The sequence below is a fragment of the Sinohyriopsis cumingii genome, chromosome 9, assembly GCF_028554795.1.
Source record: "Sinohyriopsis cumingii isolate HCF-2022 chromosome 9, ASM2855479v2, whole genome shotgun sequence".
In the NCBI taxonomy this organism is placed as follows: domain Eukaryota; kingdom Metazoa; phylum Mollusca; class Bivalvia; order Unionida; family Unionidae; genus Sinohyriopsis; species Sinohyriopsis cumingii.
Genome location: NC_142969.1, coordinates 10,354,181 through 10,377,414, shown reverse-complemented (window position 1 = coordinate 10,377,414; position 23,234 = coordinate 10,354,181). Strand labels below are relative to the sequence as shown.

At 34.2% G+C, this 23,234-nt stretch overlaps 1 protein-coding gene across 6 annotated transcripts in view; it reads right to left on the bottom strand.

Moving 5' to 3' along the window:
• Window positions 1-866: 866 nt before the first annotated feature.
• LOC149791253 (FMRFamide receptor-like) overlaps window positions 867-23,234 on the bottom strand; it is a 549,532-nt gene continuing 527,164 nt past the window's right edge. For 5 of the 6 annotated variants that reach the window (XM_089969739.1, XM_089969742.1, XM_089969741.1 and 2 more), the window contains one exon: window positions 867-6,700. In XM_089969739.1, the coding sequence (XP_089825865.1) occupies window positions 5,532-6,659 (1,128 nt within the window). In that variant the 5' untranslated portion in view covers window positions 6,660-6,700 and the 3' untranslated portion in view covers window positions 867-5,531. The remainder of the gene's footprint in view (window positions 6,701-23,234) is intronic. The other variant, XM_089969746.1, reaches the window with a different exon arrangement.

Sequence of the window (23,234 nt, the reverse complement as noted above, 5' to 3'; positions counted from 1 at the left end):
TGATATTTTTGTTATAACATCAATATAATATATCTACAGAGAAATCAGATAAGAGAATTACTGCATACTTCATACCATAAAGACATGTGATGGGAAATATCTAATTTGGATTTTATCATTTTGACATCTAACTGGAGAAAAACAATGTGATGCCTTAGGTTTGTGTTTGTCAAACCAACGCCTATTATAATACAATGCAGTCTTCTCCCTTGGTTACTTCTAAATCTATCTTGATCTGTCTAAATAAAAAACACTACAACAGTTTAGATTTGAAAACAAGCATATCCATTCCAAGTGAAAGGATGTACCAGTATTAATTTTGCGCCATTTCAATCCCGTTAACTAAGAGGTCGCGCGCTTTCGTTTTGTGGATGAACGAACCAATTTCATCTAGCAGGAACGAGCTCAAAGCGATCGACTAGCTTTGATTTTGTCCATAAGCTGCCGGTTCGTGTACCGTTCAACCTTTTCGAAAACGTTAGGATGATACTGTTCATAATCCCCAAGATAGATATCGGGTTCCAACCTAACCTAACTTCGCAGTACGCATGTTATGCAATCTTATCACTTCAAATGGAAACGGAGAAGATAGTGTTTGAAAATATAAAACATGTCGATTATTTGAAAGAAGTATATCTTTAAATACAATTTTAGCCCCAATGTGTGAATAGTCAGATCTAAATGGGAGTGCCAGTTTTAAAGTGCTTCGAGTTTCAAAGGGTTCCAAAGAAACCGAAACAATATCTTCGTCAGCAATAATAAGTTCCTGTCATTGTTTTGCACAATACTGTTCATCGTTTTCTTTCATTCATTTATTCTTAATATCTTCCTGGAAAGACTCCCGAATTATGACAAACGAAGGTATATACATTATACATTTTTATTTATATATCCATATTGAAGAACATTAAGAACTTAACAGCACAACAAAATAATCATTGGTGATCTCTTTACTGGAGTTAATCGACATGATCAAGCACATTTTCTCATTAAACCTTAATGAATTCAAACAATCTTGACACATTTCGGATATCTCTCTTTAGTCCGGAAATATATAACTGGAGCAAAGCAAATACCACCGTGTATGTATGTATGTATATATGTATGTATAAGAACAGTCCCCTTCAAGCATTGGACATAGTCACTTTCGGTATCTTTTATATTTTTAGCCCCATTATCTATCGGACTACACATATTAGACACATTTTCTTCTTGGTTTTTTTAATTCTTGTCATTAAAATGTCGCATTCTCAAAACCATGTAAACATTGTAATCAATGAATCCTAACGTAAACAAAATAATTTATTTAGATAACAACAAAACAGTCATCTACTGATAACAACGCCAAGAGAATATGAGCGTGGGTAATGGACTTTTCCGTCGCATGCTACGAACAATAGGAACATTATCGTTTTTAATAATACGTTTTTGGTCGTTAAAAATAAGCTGGATACGAAACGAAAAACTCTCACATTGACTTATAGACTTTGGAAATAATATTTCACAACGTTTCACCATACATTTAATGCAGTGACTTTTCATATTTATGCAATACCTGTAACTTTCGAATAACACAATTAGAAATTCATTCAGTTTGCAAAACCTTAAAATACTGTTTAGGCTTTATCAGCAATGCTATATCATCGAATTCTTAAAACCTCAATGACGATACCATAACATAAAAACAACAACAGACACGAAGGCAATTCAGTATGACCACTATTAACATCTACATTTATTTTATAGCCTGCAACGGAATAAGCCGAGGAAATTCCGCGTAATGCATGCAAAGAGCTCGTACCATGGTATTATTGCGTCGTAATAGCTTCAGTGACGCTTCCACGTTGTGATTTAATATCGTCAATAACAGAAGTTAAGATGGTCAGGCCATGTCACCCCGATGCCAGAAGAGCGACTATGGCGAAAGCGAGCTCCGTCAAGCCATTCTGGAAAAAACTTCAACATTAACCCTCAGTCTTGGGAACATCTAACAAGGCATATTCTCATCCATACTTGACTGAAAGATTTGGAAGGGAGTAGAACCACAGAAACATTGCAGTAGCGTGACCACCGTAAGTCTGATCAAAGCAGCTCATCCTCTACGAAACAAGCAAGTCCAAGCGCCATCTGTTGTCAAGCGTGCTATAGACAGTTCAGACCATTAATTGCCTGATCAGACACTCACCTATACATCGAAACCAAACCAGTCAGTGACGTTATGGTTATCGTCAAACTTGAAAGACGGAAAATATCAACAATGACCACGTGTACGATAGGTTGTGGGTTCGACTAAACATGTTGTAGGGAGAATATTTCAAACCAAACAATGTTTAATTGATAGACGAAACGTCCCCAAGTATTATTTGCAACACTTATCACCCTATACTGATCTATTTTCTTCGCATATCTCGCCGGATATAATTTCGCCAAAATGTTACCGCTTTTGGAAGAAACACTACGGTTACCTTCAAGTCTGTTTGAGAAAGAGGAAATTATTCAACTCGCCTAGAAAAAAACAAGATGGTGTTAAGATTATATTTACGTCTAAAAATAGCTGTGTAATTTTTCTTCCGTACACGTATATATCATCAATATACAGTATATATAAGACATCCTAGTACAAGTTCCTAAGGACTGTGGAAAAGACTGTTTAATGACTTGGGAAATAAGATATAACAAACTTAGTACTGTTTAATAAAAAATCTCATTATAATTATAAATTATTGAAACTAACAACAACAATAAATACAGATTTAATGAATAATATATTTAATAATAATAGAGATAAGACAGGATGACTAACTGAAGTTCGGGGAATCAGCGTATCTTAATCTTTTCCATCATATCATTATATAACGTTAATATATTTTCTTGAAGCTTGTCATATGACAAAGATAATGAATCATAATGCAACGCTTGTATCTCAGAAGGAATATTTATGTTTATTAAAATCTTTGTAATCTTAATAACGGAAATCAAGTTTACGCCGAAACACTGGATTTTGGATTTTGTAAGTAAAACATATATATATATATATATATATATATATATATATATATATATATATATATATATATATATATATATATATATATATATATATATATCAGTGGGTGCGTGTGTCTAATGTAATATGTAATCATGTCATGGATTGGTATTAAGCAGTTTGCCTTCTTGTTAAAGATATATCAGTACATGTAGCAGAATCTGATTTATATGAAACTGGTATACATTATATTGTACAATAAATATTTTAAATTTAAACTGCATATAAGACACCTTTGTCTTAAAATAAATTAAAAACGGAATCTCAGTAAAAATGAAGTCTCTTTAAAGTAACCGATACTCAGTTTAGGTGCATTCTCCATTCTAAACTGACAAAAATATATGAACTATTTTCATCTCTCTCTCTCTCTCTCTCTCTCAGAGATAGTTGAAAGTGTAAAAATAAAGATATATTTCTAAGTTCTTTAACTAGCCGATCGTACCATATTTTGGCAATGGCTATTTCGATCAATAGTCCTTCTTACCATATTTGGGCAATGGTTATTTCGGTAAATAGTCCTTCTTACCATATTTGGGCAATGGTTATTTCGGTAAATAGTCCTTCATATTCAGGCAAAGATAATATGTACTTCGATAAAGTAACCTAAATATTCATTTTAGTTAGCACATTTGGGCGTGACAATCACGACGTCCAAATTAATTACGCATGCGCATCAGCTCAGTATGCCCAAAATCTGTCAGAATAAACCAGCCGTTATTACACGTTAGTTAGCTAACATAGGACGAAAAAGGTTGTAGGCGTTGTAGTTTAATTTATAACACCCTCAATTGTCGAACTGAGGGTCATGATTATTTCTTGTTTTGAATTAAACACATTTTGTAACTCCAATGTACTCAGGGGTGCGTGTCGTACGAAATCAGAATAGTACACGATCATTAAAAAATAATCTTCCATTACTATTTACAAACAAAACTTAGCGTTATACATTTAGAAAAAAGCTTACTGAATTTAGACGTTAATGTAATCGAAGTTTCACTTAAAAATAAAAAGCGAATAGTTAATGTGAAGCTTTACATAACGTTGTATGCAACTATTACGTTATTTTCGGAACCGTTATTGTACGAAAGGCACTCAGATTATTTGAAAATATATTTTTGTTTAAATTTGAATAGTGCATAGTCTGCAATAGCATCATCCTGTTGTTAAGTACTTTGAACTTTACAGGTGGAAATTAATAGAACAATTGTTTTGCGGATCCCAAGGACCGACCTCCATCAATATGCTTGCAAGTAAAACTGTATTTGGATTTCAAAAACTGATGCACAAACGTTTCCCATTGTTGAATATTACTTCGCAAATAATTCTGTTTACGTAAAAGTTAAGACGGGACATAAATGACGTATAGATGTCAAACTTACAGAAATAGTATCCCAAATATTCAGTTGAATACAGTAACGGCTTTAGAAGACATGTCACTTTTAACAATTATTTTCCACAAAATATTACAGCTGTTTACAAAGGTGAAACAAGCTTTCTCTTCAGGCAGGCGAGACACACGTTACATGATATTCAATCATATCCAAATATACACGTTAGACCTATGTCAATAGGCCAAAGATTCTGATGAATGAGACAAAAAATGTAGAAAACATGGGACATTCAAAAAGTTTGAAAACAAACTTTTAACAGTGTTCACAATCACGATAAAATGTTCTGATTAATGACGTATGACAATCATATGGGTAGACAAACAAACGGCCCATATTAATATTATGCTAAAGAGTCTCATTAATCAAGACACTGATGAAGAATATATTTGACATATGAATACTTAAACACAATATTTTAATATTGTTCGCTCATATGCAAGAAATCATCCAAAGCACTCGAGTGCAGCAATTTATGTAGAAACATTTGATTTTAAGATGTTGAATAATTTTGACGCCATCTCCGCCGATTTCGGCGAAAAAGTGACTACCATATCTCACCTTACGTACATTTAAGATGCAACAAAAACAGATTCAGCCCACACTAGGTAGAGTCATTAAGATTTAAACTGACCCATTTAAGTTTAAAATTGAATATCGAATCTACCTTGCAAGGATATGCCGATATTTTGTTGTAAAAGTCATGCATCATATTCGGACTGGTTCGAATCTTTTAGCCTAAATATCACGTTACAAAACAACTCTTGTTTTAAACTAGTGCACGATAGAAATTATTGCTAATTCATTCAGAAAATTTGAGTTGTTTTAAACAACTTTATCATACGTTCGATCGCTTATTTTATATAAACACCCACGGTGTCTACAGTTACTGCGTTCCAGCAATTATCCGTAAAGTCTACCAACTAGAAAACTTCACACCTATTGTCAGACTTGCTTGAAAACAAATCGCAATATCCAAACAAAAATTGTCTTTGCCCTCAGATAGCTTTTAATTGGTACAATGCGCCTTTTATGAAATCACAATCGTTAATTCAATCCATCTTTAGAGAAAAACATGTCTTTTACAGAAAGTTACATTACAGACGGGTGTTTCCATTTTTTGATGTCGGTGAAACATTGTAATTCTCGGATAAACGTCTATATTGCGTTTCGTCCAGCTGCGCTACTTTTCCTGTATACTGTTTTCCACAAAATAAGGTCACAAATGTTTGTCTGAAATTCTTATTGCATACACAGTAAATCACAAAGTTTACCGCTGCACTAACGGCTAGAAGAGTGTCTGTGAATTCCCTTATGCCCTTAACCAAGAGATTTGCCTCGTGGTATCCAAACCCAAGGAATGTAGACATGACGGCGTCTGGCGTTATGCCGACTAAAAATACAACGATAACCATTATGAGCATAAACGTAACTCTATTTCTGGACGACAATTTTTTGTTGGCTCTCGTTTTTCGGAGAGCATTAATGATACAGAAATTCAGGACAATTAATATAAATAACGGAATGATGCATCGTAGTAGGTTCATTATCCATGTATACGATTTCACAAAGGTCTGCTGTTTCCAGAGATCAGTCAAGTTGACATTGTACATAGTTTCGTTGGAATTTGGGTCTATAAGTGTGACAGTCTTATACCTCAATGCAGAAGGCAAAGCCATTCCAGTCATGATGATAAAGACAAACATAGATGTAATTATAGACCTTGTTCTTGAACAAAGACTTCGGGAACGTGCAGGATGACATACCATAATATATCGCTCCGCAGCGACCGACACTGTCAGCCAGGATGAAACGCACGTTGATGCGTTGAAAATAAAATGGGCATAAGGATATACATAGCCGAAAGCCTTTTTTGCTACAGCTGGATTGGTTCTCATCAAAGCAATCACAAGAAAATAAATGATGTCACTGGCCAATTTTACTGCGTCAGACACAGCCAATGCACTCAAAAAAGCATTCGTCGATGTCAGCATATTCTTCTGCGATAACACAATCAAAGTCAAAATATTAGCTAAAAATCCTGGAATGCATATAACTGGATATAGAATTAGTCCAGTTACAAACTGAGATGTTTTATAAAACATTTCGTGGTCAATAGTATTTGTTTGTTGCGGAACATCACTATCATTGGCCATCGTGGAGAGATATTCCGTCAGAGTACTGTTGTTCACGATCAAACTACTATCTGAACTCGTTAAAGCCATCACGCTATTTGACTGGTTTGACTGATTTCACTGTGGTCAGCCTGCAAAGAGAGATAGAGTATCGTTCAATAATTACAGCACGAGCAATACCTGTTGTATAAGAACTAAATGAAGAGAAGAGAAGGTACTTCAAATTTTATGTTGGTAGAAGGTGCTATGAACGTTGGCGAAGGAAAAATCAAATAGTAATGAAAACGAATCTCATTAAAAGTAAACTAAAGTAAAATCTATGTCTGCAGAAATAATTCTTTGTTTAAACATGGTTACATTTGTTTTCCTTCAATATTGAGATATGACTCCTGATTTCGGGTAACTAATCGTGTCAATGAGATTACTAACCATCTCTCGCGCAACAAGTATATTCCTATAAATTTACAAACGGATATTATTGTTAAAAAGGATGTTTATTTTTAAACCATTCCTCCATAAATCTTCTGGTCTTTTCGAACGTTTCCAAGCTGCAACCCGGGGTTAAACAACAATGCCCTTAAATATTTTTCTTGCATCAAAAGAGGAAATTTTAAACATTACAAAGACGATATGAGGACATTTGATTCAGAAGCTTTCGATACAAGTAAGAATAACGTAATTTAGAGCAGTGTTGTAACTAAGTTAATGTAAAACAATTCAAAATAAAAACATTTATATAACTTATTTCTGCCACCTTTTGGTTCTATGTTTTGGCCATTGAAATACTGAAACGTATTGCACCTGATGTCATATTGCTCAGGATGGCAGAGCTTGCAATGGCATTCTAGGACACATGAACGAGTGGTCTGTATTGTTCAATATTCAGGATGGCAGAGCTTGCAATGGCATTCTAGGACACATGAACGAGTGGTCTGTATCGTTCAATATTCAGGATGGCAGAGCTTGCAATGGCATTCTAGGACACATGAACGAGTGGTCTGTATCGTTCAATATTCAGGATGGCAGAGCTTGCAATGGCATTCTAGGACACATGAACGAGTGGTCTGTATCGTTCAATATTCAGGATGGCAGAGCTTGCAATGGCATTCTAGGACACATGAACGAGTGGTCTGTATCGTTCAATATTCAGGCAAAAAGCTTTTATTCTACGCTTAAAAGCAAGCATATTAATCATTCCGTTATGTTACAGGAATATCACAGCTGAACCAAAAACAAATATTTGAACGTTTTATTGAACACTTTACTCGTCATTCAGTTAACAAATGAAACCTAAACACCGCGCTTACGGGCTTGCTTGCTGTGGAGGAATTCGCGTACATGGAGCGATTCTCATTAAACACGCAATGAACATAAATATTTTGAAGAGGATGGAACGTGCTGTTGCCAAACGAAAACGAACAAAATAATGTTAGAAATAAACGACGCAATACATCAATGGAACCTGCAGATAACTTTATGAAACGATGAGCCAGATACAGTATGATTATATACATCGTTAGGATTGTTTCCATGCACCTGTCAGTTTGGAAGTGCGTTGAGAGTCTTGATTGTTGTCAGGGTGTTGTGGCTCACTGGTCTAGGATAAAGGATATATGTTTTATTTTGGGGTCACATATGTTGCATTAAATTTCGAGTGATAAAAAAACGATGCCATTTAAACTAGATAGAAGTACATTGATTAAATAAAAGGGAAGTTGTTACATGATACATTGTAACATTGAGCATTGAATCAAAGATCGGTTTCATACATACATACATACATACATACATACATACATACATACATGCATGCATACATACCACATCCATCCATCCATCCATCCATCCATCCATACATACATACATACATACATAGTAGAAATATCATATATTTGTTGGTAACAATGATTTACCTTGTGTAATATCTAGTACAACTGATACATATGACGTTTGGGTTTTGCTGTAACCGAAGTTCCTGTATATCGTGACACCCTTTTCCCACTCCCCACCATCATTTTGATGATTGTTATAATCACCGATTATTATATGCTCACTTTTTCTCCGTTAACTTTACATTGTCAGAATCGTCCAGTATTTTACAATATTGCATACCTTCATATTGCATTAACGTGCACAAAGGAACTACTTTCTATTGTAAACAAACAATGGACGCAGACGCCAGCACGTTTGATTTGCAAACAAATCATGGACACTCGCGTAGTAGGCGCTATACGTTTTGGTTGATGAAATTAGCTTCTGAATGAATTAAAAGCAGATGTTTAGTTGACTGCCACATACCGGCTCCTTTGGAACATTCCGCGTTAACATTTTTGATACAATTTTTAGGATTTAGGCTAGCTATACAGTAGACGCCAGACAGGGTCCTTACAAATAACATGCAAGTTACATGGAATAAACTTGTCTTCTTTAGCTGGTAATAAGAATGACAAAATATATACTTACAGTTTTGCATCTTGAATTTCCTTAAAATGTCTTAGTTCTGCAAATCCGAATTACATGAGCCATGTCATGAGTTCTCAAGCTTGATTACACATTTCGAAATTGTACTGTAATTTCGACTATATTCCAAGTGACATTACATCCTCTTTGCTGCACTCAAATTGAAATAAACATTAAATTCAATAGCGTCTTTTTGATAATTTTAATTGAAAGACATTCATATTTTCCCCACATTATGATTTGAAATAGTCAATGACAGAACAAACAAACTTGCAAATGTCAACACGCTTCTCCCGCGCTGCTTCAGTCCGATGTATTCCATGTACAATTTGCACAGATAATAATCACGAAATTTCGTAGAATCGACAAAAATACCACATTCTATTCATTCCAGATCCTAACTGTTGCAATGCGCATTTATTCACAATATGACTCTAAATTCAATTTTAAGTAGACATAAACGTCATTTCTTTTGAACCTTACATTGTGTAATGATGAATCTGCACCTGTGTATTTAGTTTGGAATATGGCACACATTCATTTACTTTGTTTCTTGTAGTGTATTTTGTTGATATAATTAAGCCTTTGGTAGAATAAGAAAATGAGCATATAATAAAAAGGTTACTGCATTTGTATAGGAAAATATGAACTCGTTTTGTCAGATGGATATACTGCACTCCCAAGGTCGTGCAATACCACATCCGAAAAACTCGTTCATATTTGTTCCTAACCTATAATTCTAGTGTCTTATGAGTCGCTTAACGGAAATAAGATGACGGGAGTGCATACTTCAGGTTTTAAAAACAAAGTTGACAAAAGAATTAATAGTAAATAGTGTGCTTATATATGTACATTTTTATATGTAATAGGCAGGGCCAGATCGGGGAGTGGGAGGTTTCCAGGTTTACCGGAAAAACCCCGTTATAAAACCGTACACAAACAAAGATAGTCACTTGTCACCTGAAATTGTAACCTTGTTTTATTCTTGGTCATGCTTATTGGGTACAATGTGCAGTCGAGTAAATAGATACACAGATTTTTGCTTTAGTGCCCTTTCGAGCAAAGTCGGGGCCCTTTTGATATTTTGGAGAAAACAACTCTCAAAGCTTTACCTGATCCGTTCCTGATAGGTCATTTATCATCATTTACTTCCAGTTAATCACATTGTTGAAAGTCCGATGTATTTTACAGTCAATCAAATAATCACAAATCACCTGTATTTATTAGCTACAATTGTACTTTGGAACTTTTCTAACATAGCTATAATGTATAAGCACGACACCTCCATCATAGACATGACTCTTCATTTGTCAACCAAGTAAAATGTTGTCTTAAATCATATAAAAAAATAAAACAACGCAATTGATAATAAGGTAAACGTATCTATCAAATCCAAATCATCAATCACACCTGTTGTAGACAAATCATGCGACTGACAACGTGATGGAAAGATGAGAAAAAGGTAGTCCAATGTCCGTCGCTGAATAAGCTAGGATTTATATTTGCAACAAGAACTTTCAGCATGTTATACAGGTGTTCATACACGCGAGGAATGAAAAGGAAGAGCATAGGATTCTTCAAAATTTGAAGAAAGCCAACGTTGTAACTTTTAAATTAAACTTATAGAATAGAATTACTCAATCACTCAAAGAGAAGCAGTTTATCAAAATGCTCTTGCATAAGTCTTTTTGGAATAAATCAACACTGCAAAGGATTCAGACTCCCGACATTCAGTTTAATATTCCAGGAAACAATACGATAACCAGATATAAATAGTGTCGAATTCCAATGCTGCATTAATTGTATTGAACTTAAGACCTGAAATAGTGTCGAATACCAATGTTGTATTAATTGTATTGAACTTAAGACCTGAAGTTTTACCATTTAAAGTTTTCTTCTTCCTAGACAGTATATACTCAGACGGATCTATTGTTTCGACTATGGCATTTAATTTTAAACCCCATCATATGCCATTTGTGATGATCTTCAGTTCATGGAATATCATCTGAACGATATATATATATGTACAACAATTTCACTGGAATTTGAAATCTCGAGTTTAGGAATTCATCGTCATTTTGGACATAGAACAGGTTATTAGTATGTAAAATTCGATGCGACTCCAGCTGTCACGCAAAAGGGTTAAAGATTTAATCAGATAATGTAAGGCTATGTATGGAATTTATCGATGTGTTCATGGCTATAAAAAGATTGGTAGTATAATATACTAATACTGCTTATATATCAGACTGTGATATAATAATACTAATTATATATCAGACTGTGATAAAATAATATTGTGTATATACTAATACTGTTTATATACCAGACTGTCATATAAAAATACTGTCTTCTTATCAGATTCTTAAATAAAAATACTATTTATATATCAGACTGTGATAGCCTAATACTGTTTATATATCAGACTGTGATATACTACTACTGTTTATATATCAGTCTGTGATATACTAATACTGTTTACATATCAGTCTGTGATATACTAATACTGACTATATATCAGACTGTGATACACTAATACTGTTTATATATCAGACTGTGATATACTAATACTATTTATATATCAGACTGTGATATACTACTACTGTTTGTATATCAGATTGTGATATATTAATACTTTTAATATATCAGACTGTGATATATCAGTACTGTTTATATATAAGAATGTGATATATTAAAACTGTTTATATCTCCCACTGTGATAAAATAATAATGTTTATATATCAGACTGTGATATACTAATACTATTTATATATCAGAAAGTAATATAATAATACTGTTTATATATCAGACTGTGATAAACTAATACTGTTTATATATCAGACTGTGATATACTACTACTGTTTACATATCAGTCTGTGATATACTAATACTGTTTACATATCAGTCTGTGATATACTAATACTGACTATATATCAGACTGATACAATAATACTGTTTATATATCAAAAAGTAATATAATAATACTGTTTATATATCAGACTGTGATAAACTAATACTGTTTATATATCAGACTGTGATATACTACTACTGTTTACATATCAGTCTGTGATATACTAATACTGTTTACATATCAGTCTGTGATATACTAATACTGACTATATATCGGACTGTGATACACTAATACTGTTTATATATCAGACTGTGATATACTAATACTATTTATATATCAGAACGTAATATAATAATACTGTTTTTATATCAGACTGTGATAAACTAATACTGTTTATATATCAGACTGTGATATATTAATACGAATTATATATCAGACTGTGATATACCAATACTATTTATATCAGACTGTGATGTACTACTACTGTTTATATATCAGATTGTGATATAATAATACTGTTTATATATCCGACTGCGATATGCTAATGTTGTTTATTTATCAGATTGTGATATACTAATACCGTTTAAACTCTTTATATATCAGACTGTGATAAGCTTATAATGTTTAAGTATCAGACTGTGATATACTAAAACTGTTAAACATATCAGACTGTTAACTACTATTATTATCTATATATCAGACTGTGATATACTAATATTATTTATACATCAGATTGTGATATACAAATACTGATGATATATCAGATTGTGACATACTAATATTGTTTATATATCAGACTGAAATATACTAATGCTTATTATATATCAGACTGTGATCTACTAATACTGTTTATACATCAGACTGCGATACATTAATACTGTTTATATATCAGATTGTGATATACTAATACTGATCATATATGATATACTTATAATGTTTATATATCAGACTTTGATATACTAATGCTGTTAAACATATCATACATATCTTTGATTAGTTATATACTAATATTGTTTATATAACAGACTGTGAAATACTAATATTGTTTATATAGTAGACCATGATATACTAATAATGTTAAACATATCAGTTTGTGATATACTAATACTGACTATATATAAGACTATGCTATACTAATACTGTTTATATATCATATTATTATATACTTATACTGTTTATATATCAAATTGTGATATAATAATACTGTTTATATATCAGACTGTACTATACCAATACTGTTTTTATATCAGATTGCGATATACTAATAATGTTTATATATCAGACTGTGATATGCGACTACTGTTTATATATCAGACTGTGATATGCTAATGAGGTTTATATATCAGAATTTGATATGCTAATGCTGTTTATATATCGGACTGTGTTATACTAATAATGTTTATATATCAGACTGTGATATACTAATAATGTTTATATATCATATTTTATATGCAAATACTGTTTTAAATTTCATAGTGTTATATGCTAATACTGTTTGCATATCAGAGTGCTATATGCTAATGCTATTTATATATCAGACTGTGTTATACTAATACTGTTTATATATCAGACTGGGGCATGTTGCCCCAGTACTAGATATCACTATAAACTGCCACATTACAGACATCGTAGCGATATGACTGAAACATTGTTAAATCTACGTTAAAAATTCTTTATGGTAACTCTCCCCAACCGAATCCCTCTCTCTCTCTCTCTCTCTCTCTCTCTCTCTCTTCTATGTTGTAGAAAGCGAGAGTGGCGGATTTTCACCCGTGTCATGCGACAATGCCTCTGGCCCTAAGAATAATGGCAAATATCCCCACGCGAAGGTCAGCGCGTACAGTGTCCAAGAATTTAACTACGCTGTGTTTGAAATGCTCTACTTTCTTCATTTAAACCATCATTTTTGTTTAAACGAGAAGTATGTTTTATATTTATTTGATCAATATGAATGAAAATAAACCTTCAAAAGCAAAAGAAGACTCTCGTTAAAGTAGTTGACAAAAAAGGCAAAACATGGAATAGCAGATCAAAAATTACTCTTAAGGATATCATTACATTTTCTTTCCTGAAACAATGCACAAAAACCATTTAAGACATTGACAATACGGTTTATGCAGTAGTTCTAAGGTTATTTTTCTAGGAAAATTGACAAGAATAAGAAACATGCTACTTTCAATCACCTAACCAATATTTTCATTCGTATGGTCGTTCCTGTCTATGACGTATGCATCAAATATGCATCAGCAGTTCGTTTTTATTATCTTTTCCCCTTCCTTTAGGTTTTGAAATTAATGATTTCACACTATAAGCCAAGTTTAAAAGTATACAGATTATCCTAATCCAAACCTCGAGGTCTTCAATGATGTTTTGGTAGTGGTATGTGACCTTAAAACAGACGCTTTTAGCGTTTACTGTTAAACTGGCTTAGGGCATGAGCGACAAATCTAGCTTCATAATGGTCAACTGAAACACACAAGTTAGCATCTATTTACAAATAATAGATATCAAATCAATATACTTCTTTATAAATAAACTCAATTTCGATTTGTAGAGCTATTTGAATGCAAGATAAAGTAATCACTATCCCAAAGTGATGAAATGTTAAAAAGTGTTGACGCAGTTAGGAACTAAATGGCGGTTGTGATCAGTGTTCTGTACTGAGAGTAGGCTCTATGGCAGGTATGGTCAGTGTTTCATACTGAGAGTTGGCTATATGGCAGGAATAACCAGTGTTCTATACTGAGAGCAGGCTCTATGGCAGGTATGATCAGTGTTCTGTATTGAGAGTAGGCTCTATGGCAGGTATGATCAGTGTTCTGCAATGAGAGTAGACTCAATGGCAGGTATGGCCAGTGTTCTGCACTGAGAGTAGGCTCTATGGCAGGAATAGCCAGTGTTCTATACTGAGCGTTGGCTCTATGGCAGGTATGGCCAGTGTTCTTTACTGAGTGTAGGCTCCATGACAGGTAATGCAAGTGTACTGTACAGAGAGTAAACTCTATGGCAGATATAACCAGCGTTCTGTACTGAGAGTAGACACTATGGCAGGTATTGCCAATATAATGTACAGTTATTATACTCCATGGCAGGTAAGAGCAGTGTACTATACAGAGAGTAGACTATATGGCCCCATTATTGTACTGATGATAGGCTCTATGGCAAGTATGGCCAGTGTTCTGTACTTAGAGTAGGCTTTATATCAGGTATGACCAATGCACTGTACAGAGAGTAAACTCTACGACAGGTAAGGCTAGAGAACCGTACAGAGAGTAGACTCTATGGCAGGTATGACTAGTGTACTGTACAGAAAGTAGACTATGGCAGGTATGGTTAGTGTACTGTTTAGAGAGTTGATTATAAGACAGATATGGCTCGTGTACAGTACAGAGAGTAGACGCTATGGCAGGGATGTCCAGTGTATTGTACTTAGGGTAGGATCTATGGTAGGCATGACCAGTGCACAGTACAGATAGTAGACTATATGGCAGGTAAGGCTAGTGTACTGTACAGAGAGTATACTCTATGGCAGGTATGACTAGCGTACTGTACAGAAAGTAGACTCTGGCAGGTATGGTTAGTGTACAGTACAGAGAATAGACTATATGGCAGGTATGGCTAGTGTACTGTACAGAGAGTAAATTCTACTGACAGTATGCTCTATGATAGGCATGGACAGTATCCTGTACAGAAACTGGGATCCATCGCAAGCATGACAAATGTACCTTACTGAAAGTAAGCGCTGTGACAGGTATGGCCAGTGTACTGCTCCGGCTCATGGTAGATAAAATCGTCTTATAAGTGAAATAGTATATATATATATATATATATATATATATATATATATATATATATATATATATATATATATATACACTGGCCATACCTGTCACAGCGCTTTATATACATACATGCAGTGGTCCTTTGTCATCGTTTTGTAAAATGGGTTATCTCAGTTTAAAATGTGAAATGCAGTATATGTACTCTCTCTAAACGGCTCAATTTGTCAGTAACAAAATAAAAGTGACCTACACCCCAATATAAAGAGTCTTGAATGTATCGTTCAAATAACGATTTATAAAAGAATGTAATTATGAATGTATCGTTCAAATAACGATTTAGAAAAGAATGTAATTATGAATGTATCGTTCAAATAACGATTTAGAAAAGCAGGTAAATTTTAACGTATCGTTCATAAAACGATATTGAGAAGCAGTGTAAATTATGAACCTATCGATCGTTCATATAACGATAGGAATGAATGAAATTACGAACCTATCGATCGTTCATATAACGATAGGAATGAAATGAAATTATGAACCTATCGATCGTTCACATAACGATATAGCAATACGTGTAATTATGAACCTATCGATCGTAAACTGATATTGAAATAGGAATAGGAATGAATGAAATGATGAACCCATCGATCGTTCATATAACGACATAACAATAGGAATGAATGACATTATGAACCTATCGATCGTTCATATAACGACAGGAATGAATGAATTATGAACCTATCGATCGTTCATATAACGATAGGAATGAATGAAATTATGAACCTATCGATCGTTCACATAACGATATAGCAATACGTGTAATTATGAACTTATCGATCGTAAACCGATATTGAAATAGGAATGAATGAAATGAAATGATGAACCCATCGATCGATCATATAACGACATAACAATAGGAATGAATGACATTATGAACCTATCGATAGTTCATATAACGATAGGAATGAATGAAATGATGAACCTATCGATCGTAAACCGATATTGAAATAGGAATAGGAATGAATGAAATGATGAAATGCAATTGTGGAAATAACATGGAACACTATAACTATCGTGGCGCCCATTTGACGACCAAGATGTTAACTCCCATTCCACGCGCTCTAGTAAATGGCCAGAGAAGCACCCACGCATGGTCCGCTCCTCTCAATCTGCTGAAGGATCCCTCACATCACAGACCCGATGGTCGCGAAAACCTGGTCCCTCGCATCGAAAAAACCAGTCCACTCTTCCGATCCAACGTCACCAAAACACAGCGTATACGTCACACGAAACCCCACAGGGTTCTGTGACTCCACATCAAACGATGTACAAGGCATGGCAGGCATGTATAAAGCAGCTCTACAGCTGGTGACTCCACATCAAACTATATACAAGGCATGGCATTTAGGCAGCTCTACAGCTGGAGATTTGCTTCTGTAAAGGGGTAAGCTTCCTGACAAGACTTTGCGTAATGTGATTTGGCTATAGAGAATTTGCTCTATATGTACACTAGCTGTGACAGATATGCGCAGCTAGATACTTAAGTTTCCCCGCTGCAGGCAATTTGTTCGTGCAGGGGTCTGAGTTTCGCTCAGGATTTCGAAATAACTAAGCCGAAAAAATACACCACCCTCGGGTGACGCTGTACGCGGCAACGAAACCCGAGCACATTTTTGACAATATACCTATTGATATAACTCCTACACAATTCCGTGACACCAATCGTCCACTTATTGATACTCTAGTCATCTCATGTGTTGGATGTCCAAATCGCTCAAAATACTTGAAACACTCTCCCATACCAATAAAACTCACGGGATAACATGCAACCATATCAACTAAAATAACATCCTTATAATCATATGTATTATTCCATAATCCACCGTGTCCGTATTCGACACAACTGCGGTGTATTTCTTCAAGAAAATCCCATCGTGTTGTTTTCCACGAATTATCCTCTCTAGCAAAATTAGCAGTAATTGACGGAACGGTAAAACAATTATTCAGTAAGTTTTCAGCATCGTCATGGGTATATTTCAACTCAAGATTTTTCATTTCTTTATAGAGAGATTCTGTACAATAAATATCTCCATTAGGACGTAAAAACTGATTATAATTTCTATTATCTAAAAATTGAAACAGCCACACGGACACAGGATCATTCTTACTTATGTCGTTAATAAAAATAAAATATACCTCCTTGGTAAATTTTAACAATTCGATTTCGTGGAAATATTGTTACTGCATTAGTCCAAGCACACGCATTACGATAAATGATTTAAATCGAAACTCCTTTCGATTTTTACTTTGAGTCATATAAAACTCTTTGGTTATTGTTCTTAATGTCTTTGGGAATTTTAATTTCTTTCCTATTTCAGCAACATCACTTATTGTAGCGCCTTTCCCTTAACTAATTGAGCCCATTTGTTTACTTTTTCACGTCGCTGATCCGTTAAACCATTTCCACGTATCGCGTTTGTAAATGTTCCGTTACTCGTTCGGCTACAAAATTTATTTTTTAAAATTTCATCGGTTTTAGATCATGAACGCTGGGTTTATCATCAGAGGATACATTCCATAAATAACTACGGTTACAGGATACACACTTTCATAATACGGTTTGTCAATACCAGTCAACATTCCTTTTTTCTCATTATCAAGGACAGGGTCAAGTTTGTCACGGATAATGCAAGTATCATCTACTTCCTTAATACGTTTACTCTGAAAAAAATATCTTTGATTATCGAGATAATTATTAATCGTTGTTGCTCGTTGGTCGTTCATTGTAGCATTTACACCATCGGTGTTGCCTATGACTTTGAACGATGACCACTCATGGGTTGCGCCATCTAAGTTAAATTCTTTTTAAGCATTATGAATACTTTTAACCAGAGTTTCTGTCGGATCAACCAGAGCTCGTCTTTGTGTATCAGGGAATCTTCTATCATTATCGAATCTATATTCACATGGTTTAATCTTAATCGCTGTTAATTCATCCATATTATAATTAAGTCATATATTTAAATTGAAATATTGTATTATATATAATGATTCAAACACAAAATAAATGCAAATGGTCTATGATAGGATCTACAACTCCCTGTAACGAAGCTTGCGCAAACCAATTATGATGACTTCATTTACAAAGTGTGCGGAGAGGGAGTTTAAGACCTAAACCGTGTTTGAAATGTGGTGTTAGGGTTAGATGAAAAAGACAGTTGTGTGTGCAATGTGGTGGTAAAAAATACAGAGAGCTGAAAAGATATTAGGATTTAAAAAAACCACTGTTAATAAGGATCGCATGCAAAAACCTATCTAGCTAGACTTTTTTTTAAAAAATCATTTAGACAAATTTAGTATATATAAATGGAGCACAAATAATTTGTGACACTTCCTATCATCAAGAATTACGGGGCATCTCGTGATGGTATCAATAGGTACTGTCTACTGAAAATACCTTAAATCGGCGATGATAATACTTTTAGTTATCTTTGATTTACCGCTGGGAAGAAAAATATTTATGTTATAAATTTATTTACAAGTGTTAGCACAGATTAATCCAAGACAGTCTTGTGATCCATCATATTGATTCAGATAAGAAAAAATATCATTAGTGTAAATTGCAATGTCTATATATCAAATTTGGATATACTGGATGTAATGATAAAAGCACAAAAGTTGTTAAATCTGTAAATATAGAGACAGGTGAAGAAATAATATTTACATCGACATAAGCAGCTGCTAAACATTTCGATTATTGTTCTGCTTCAATATATTATGTCGCAAAAAAGATATACAGATCTTTCTCTAAGAAATATAAACAACAGATAATTTTTCATTATTGTTGAAGGCAGGTAACTCTGTCAAGCTAAAACTATCTCCTGATGAGTAATTCAGTAGCAACCTTGCTTGCTACTGCGTATTGATCTCAAGATTGATCACCGTATTTAATTATTAACCATCTCTGTAATAATTATTATCAGTGGAGTAACATAATTGTATATTAGTTCAAATTAGTAGAAGGATATTTGTATATTCTAACTTATCGTCAAAAGCAAAGCAGAAAACAAGTCACACACGGCCCGCTTATAATCAATACAGTTCAGTTATTTCTAGATTTTTCTGTCATAAACAAATGTTTTAAATCTAACGTTGTCAAAGGCAGGAATATTTACAATATGTGATTTTTTTAATACGATGTATTCTGGAAAATGAAAAATAAATCCACACCGTGGCTATTTGTGGGACATCAAGCACAAGTAACTTCATACTAATATCTGAAACATATGCCAGTAAGAATAGAACAGTGCGCAGTGTTAGCGCGGATAATTCTAATACTCGAAGGCTGACTTTCGAAACCCTTGATTAGACATACTGTCGACGGTGGCGATAATCGCGATTTTTAAATATGTGGTGGCTCCAAACCTTCTAAAAATTTATGTTCACCATCTCACCACGTCAAACAACGTGGTGAGTGCGTCTTTTACTCTTCCGGGGTTTGAGACTGGGGGGTGTACATGACTTTGAAAAGCTTAAACACAAACAATAACCGATCCGACAAGTAATTGCTGTACTGGACTCTGTGTCATCATCAACATTACCACCTCATAAAGTCGTACACATAGTGCAGGGGTAGCGCGCCTAATTCTCATACTCGAGGTTTGGCTTTTGAAACTTGTGATTGGACAATCTGTCAACGGTGGCGATAATCCCGATTTTTAAATATGTGGGGGTTCCAAACCCCCTAAAATTCATGTACACCTCATGCACTCTCCTCGGGGACTAATATTGGGGGCTGTATATGAATTTAAAAAGCCTAGAAAACAATACGAACACAAACAATATGCGATCCGCCAAATGTGGCCGTGAAGTAATTGCTCTACTCGACGCTGTGTCATCATCTCATAAAGTCGTACACGAGTATACAAGTAGCCGCCAATCGTTTTAAACAGATCTTAAAGTATAATGGTAGATATTTACGGAAGATCTTCTATCAAAAACAAGAAAAAAGGATGATATTGATTTATCAAATTACGCGACTAAAGATGAGTTTGCCGATATTATGAACTTCTCTTGAGTTGACCAAGATAAAGTTGTTATTTTTCAGGATAAATATGGTGTTTTAGAGACAAGTAATTTTAAAAAGAATGACATAGTTCGTAGAGATATCGATGCTACTACGGATAACGTTCCAGTATTTACTGACAGAGGTAGAATCAGAGACTCAATTATATCATTCACAATTATTGAAAATGAAATTAAAAAATGTTTGCTAATCGTATAATATCTACCGGTGGTTCGATGACAGTTGAACGATGAAGATGCCGCAACAAAAAATGTGTAGACAATAACTATAATACTGTAGATACTAAATTAACCACACTGCCAGCTGAGTATGACATTCACGTAAATATGTTTTTAAATACGAGTAATAAACGATTAGGTGCTATCTAAGATCCTAAATCATTTAAAGAGCTATTCACGTAAGGGCAGAGCAATATCGATGATATTAGAAAAAAGCTACAAGATGTTATAAGTTGATTCCTAATATCGTTGAAGAATATAATCTGATTAAAATTCCCCAAAAGCAGATTATCAACGTGGTATACACAGTGTCATCAGGATTTTCAACATGGTCACAGCAAAATAACACTATCAAACATACCGCAGAAGTCACTGGTGTGTTTAGGCTGTCTGTGTTCAGCGGTGCAACATTTATTATATTTATCACGTATCCCTGGCGTCATTCAACCGATAGTTTTTCTGGAACAGTGTCTATTGCGTCAAATAAAAACGACGAATCAATTACTTCACGGCCACATATTGGCGGATCGGTTATTGTTTGTGTTGGTAATGTTGATTACCAGACTGAAGTTTTTATTGTGTTTACGTAATTTTAAAATTCTTTTGGTGGAGCCAACCCATACTAATCAAAATAAATAATTCCACGTGAATCAATTGCGTATGCAACCCAATAAGTACAAGGACCAGAACTTTTATCGAGATTAATGATACCTACTTCAATATCGTTTGGTTGTTTGGGTAGTTGATCACGCATAAAAGACCTCTGAAATATGTTATATTTATTTTTTAGCAGCATCAAGTAAATCAAAATTTGTTTTCAGAAAAATTAACGAACTGTTCTTGGAAGTCTCATCCTTTTCCATGTCGATTATGGGTTCATGTTTAATCTTAGACTCCTTCCCCTATTTTTAATCCTTTTCCTGTTGCTTTATTTAATGCCATCTCAACAGCACCAAGTGCAGCTGTTCGTGCAACAGCTGGGGCTGCAGCAGCTATTAACGCTGGCATAACTGCAAGAAGTGGAAATATACCACCAGTCTTGATTGAGTCTTTAACCGCACCTGCAGAAATATTACGTTTAACACCTGATTATGATTGTTTGGCTTTCGTGAAATGCCTGAGTTGACGTTCTGACAATGATAGGTTTTTTTGACCACCTGTGATCTGATCTTTTTATTGTGATATTTTTATTCCACAGTTCTTTTAATCTGACATGGAGCCAGAGTAACGCTAACATGATGATATGACATTAAAAAGTGAGATCGTGAGAAATTTAATTAGATGTTTTCTACTGGAGCCCCAATAACTCTCATTCATTCAAAATCACCTTCAATTATCATTGTTTTGTCTGAAGAAATAAGTGCGATTGCTCTATAATTAACGACAGCACTGGGTTCACGAGAGCATTAAAATGAATATCGAAAAACAGATTTTTTAAATAAGTATATATGCTCCAGCGAAAAGTAATAGATCGGTTACAGTGTTGTGAAATCTAATTGTGATATTTGTAAACCAGTATCTAAATTTTGATCACGTCCCACAAATGTCATGAATCGATGATATGCACTTGCTACATGATTCAAATCATAATATTAAAATATATCTTCAGATTTTTCTTGATGTCCATTTATTCGTAAGGAAACTTAGCTAACTACAAGTTTGTCAAATATCATATGGCTAAGTGCTTGTGAGCTTACTCGTGCAGCATCTTGTAAAGCAATAAATATATGTTGTGGTGCAGAATCCCCTTGCTGTGATGTTATATGCCATGTAAATAAACCATTAACATTGCTTTGAACGCTATATGTTGTCATCGACAACCACGATAACAATAATTTTCTACCTGAATCCATAAAATGAATTAATTTTTCTTCTTCAGCAATTGTTGGGGTCATTACTGGCATCCACAGTGAAAGTTTTGTTATTAGTATTGTACCAGCATCGCCGATAGAACGCCAGAGTGCATCATCATTAGTTGCTTTTCTGACAAGTACAGTTATACCCTTGGCGCAACCACACAGAAAGAAAAAAAAATTCTGTCAATTCTAAAAAATCAAAAAATATGTGATAGTGGAATTGCACATTAAAATCTTCTACGATCACCTTTAAACATTGATTTACGTGCATCAAATCCTAAGTTAAATTCTGGATTAGCACCATGAACCACAGGCCACACAGCAGCAGCAGCGGTTTCTTCGTTGTTTCTCGATCGTCTTTTATACTATTTGTTATCAGGGTAGTAAGAAGTGTCTTAGGCAAACATCATGA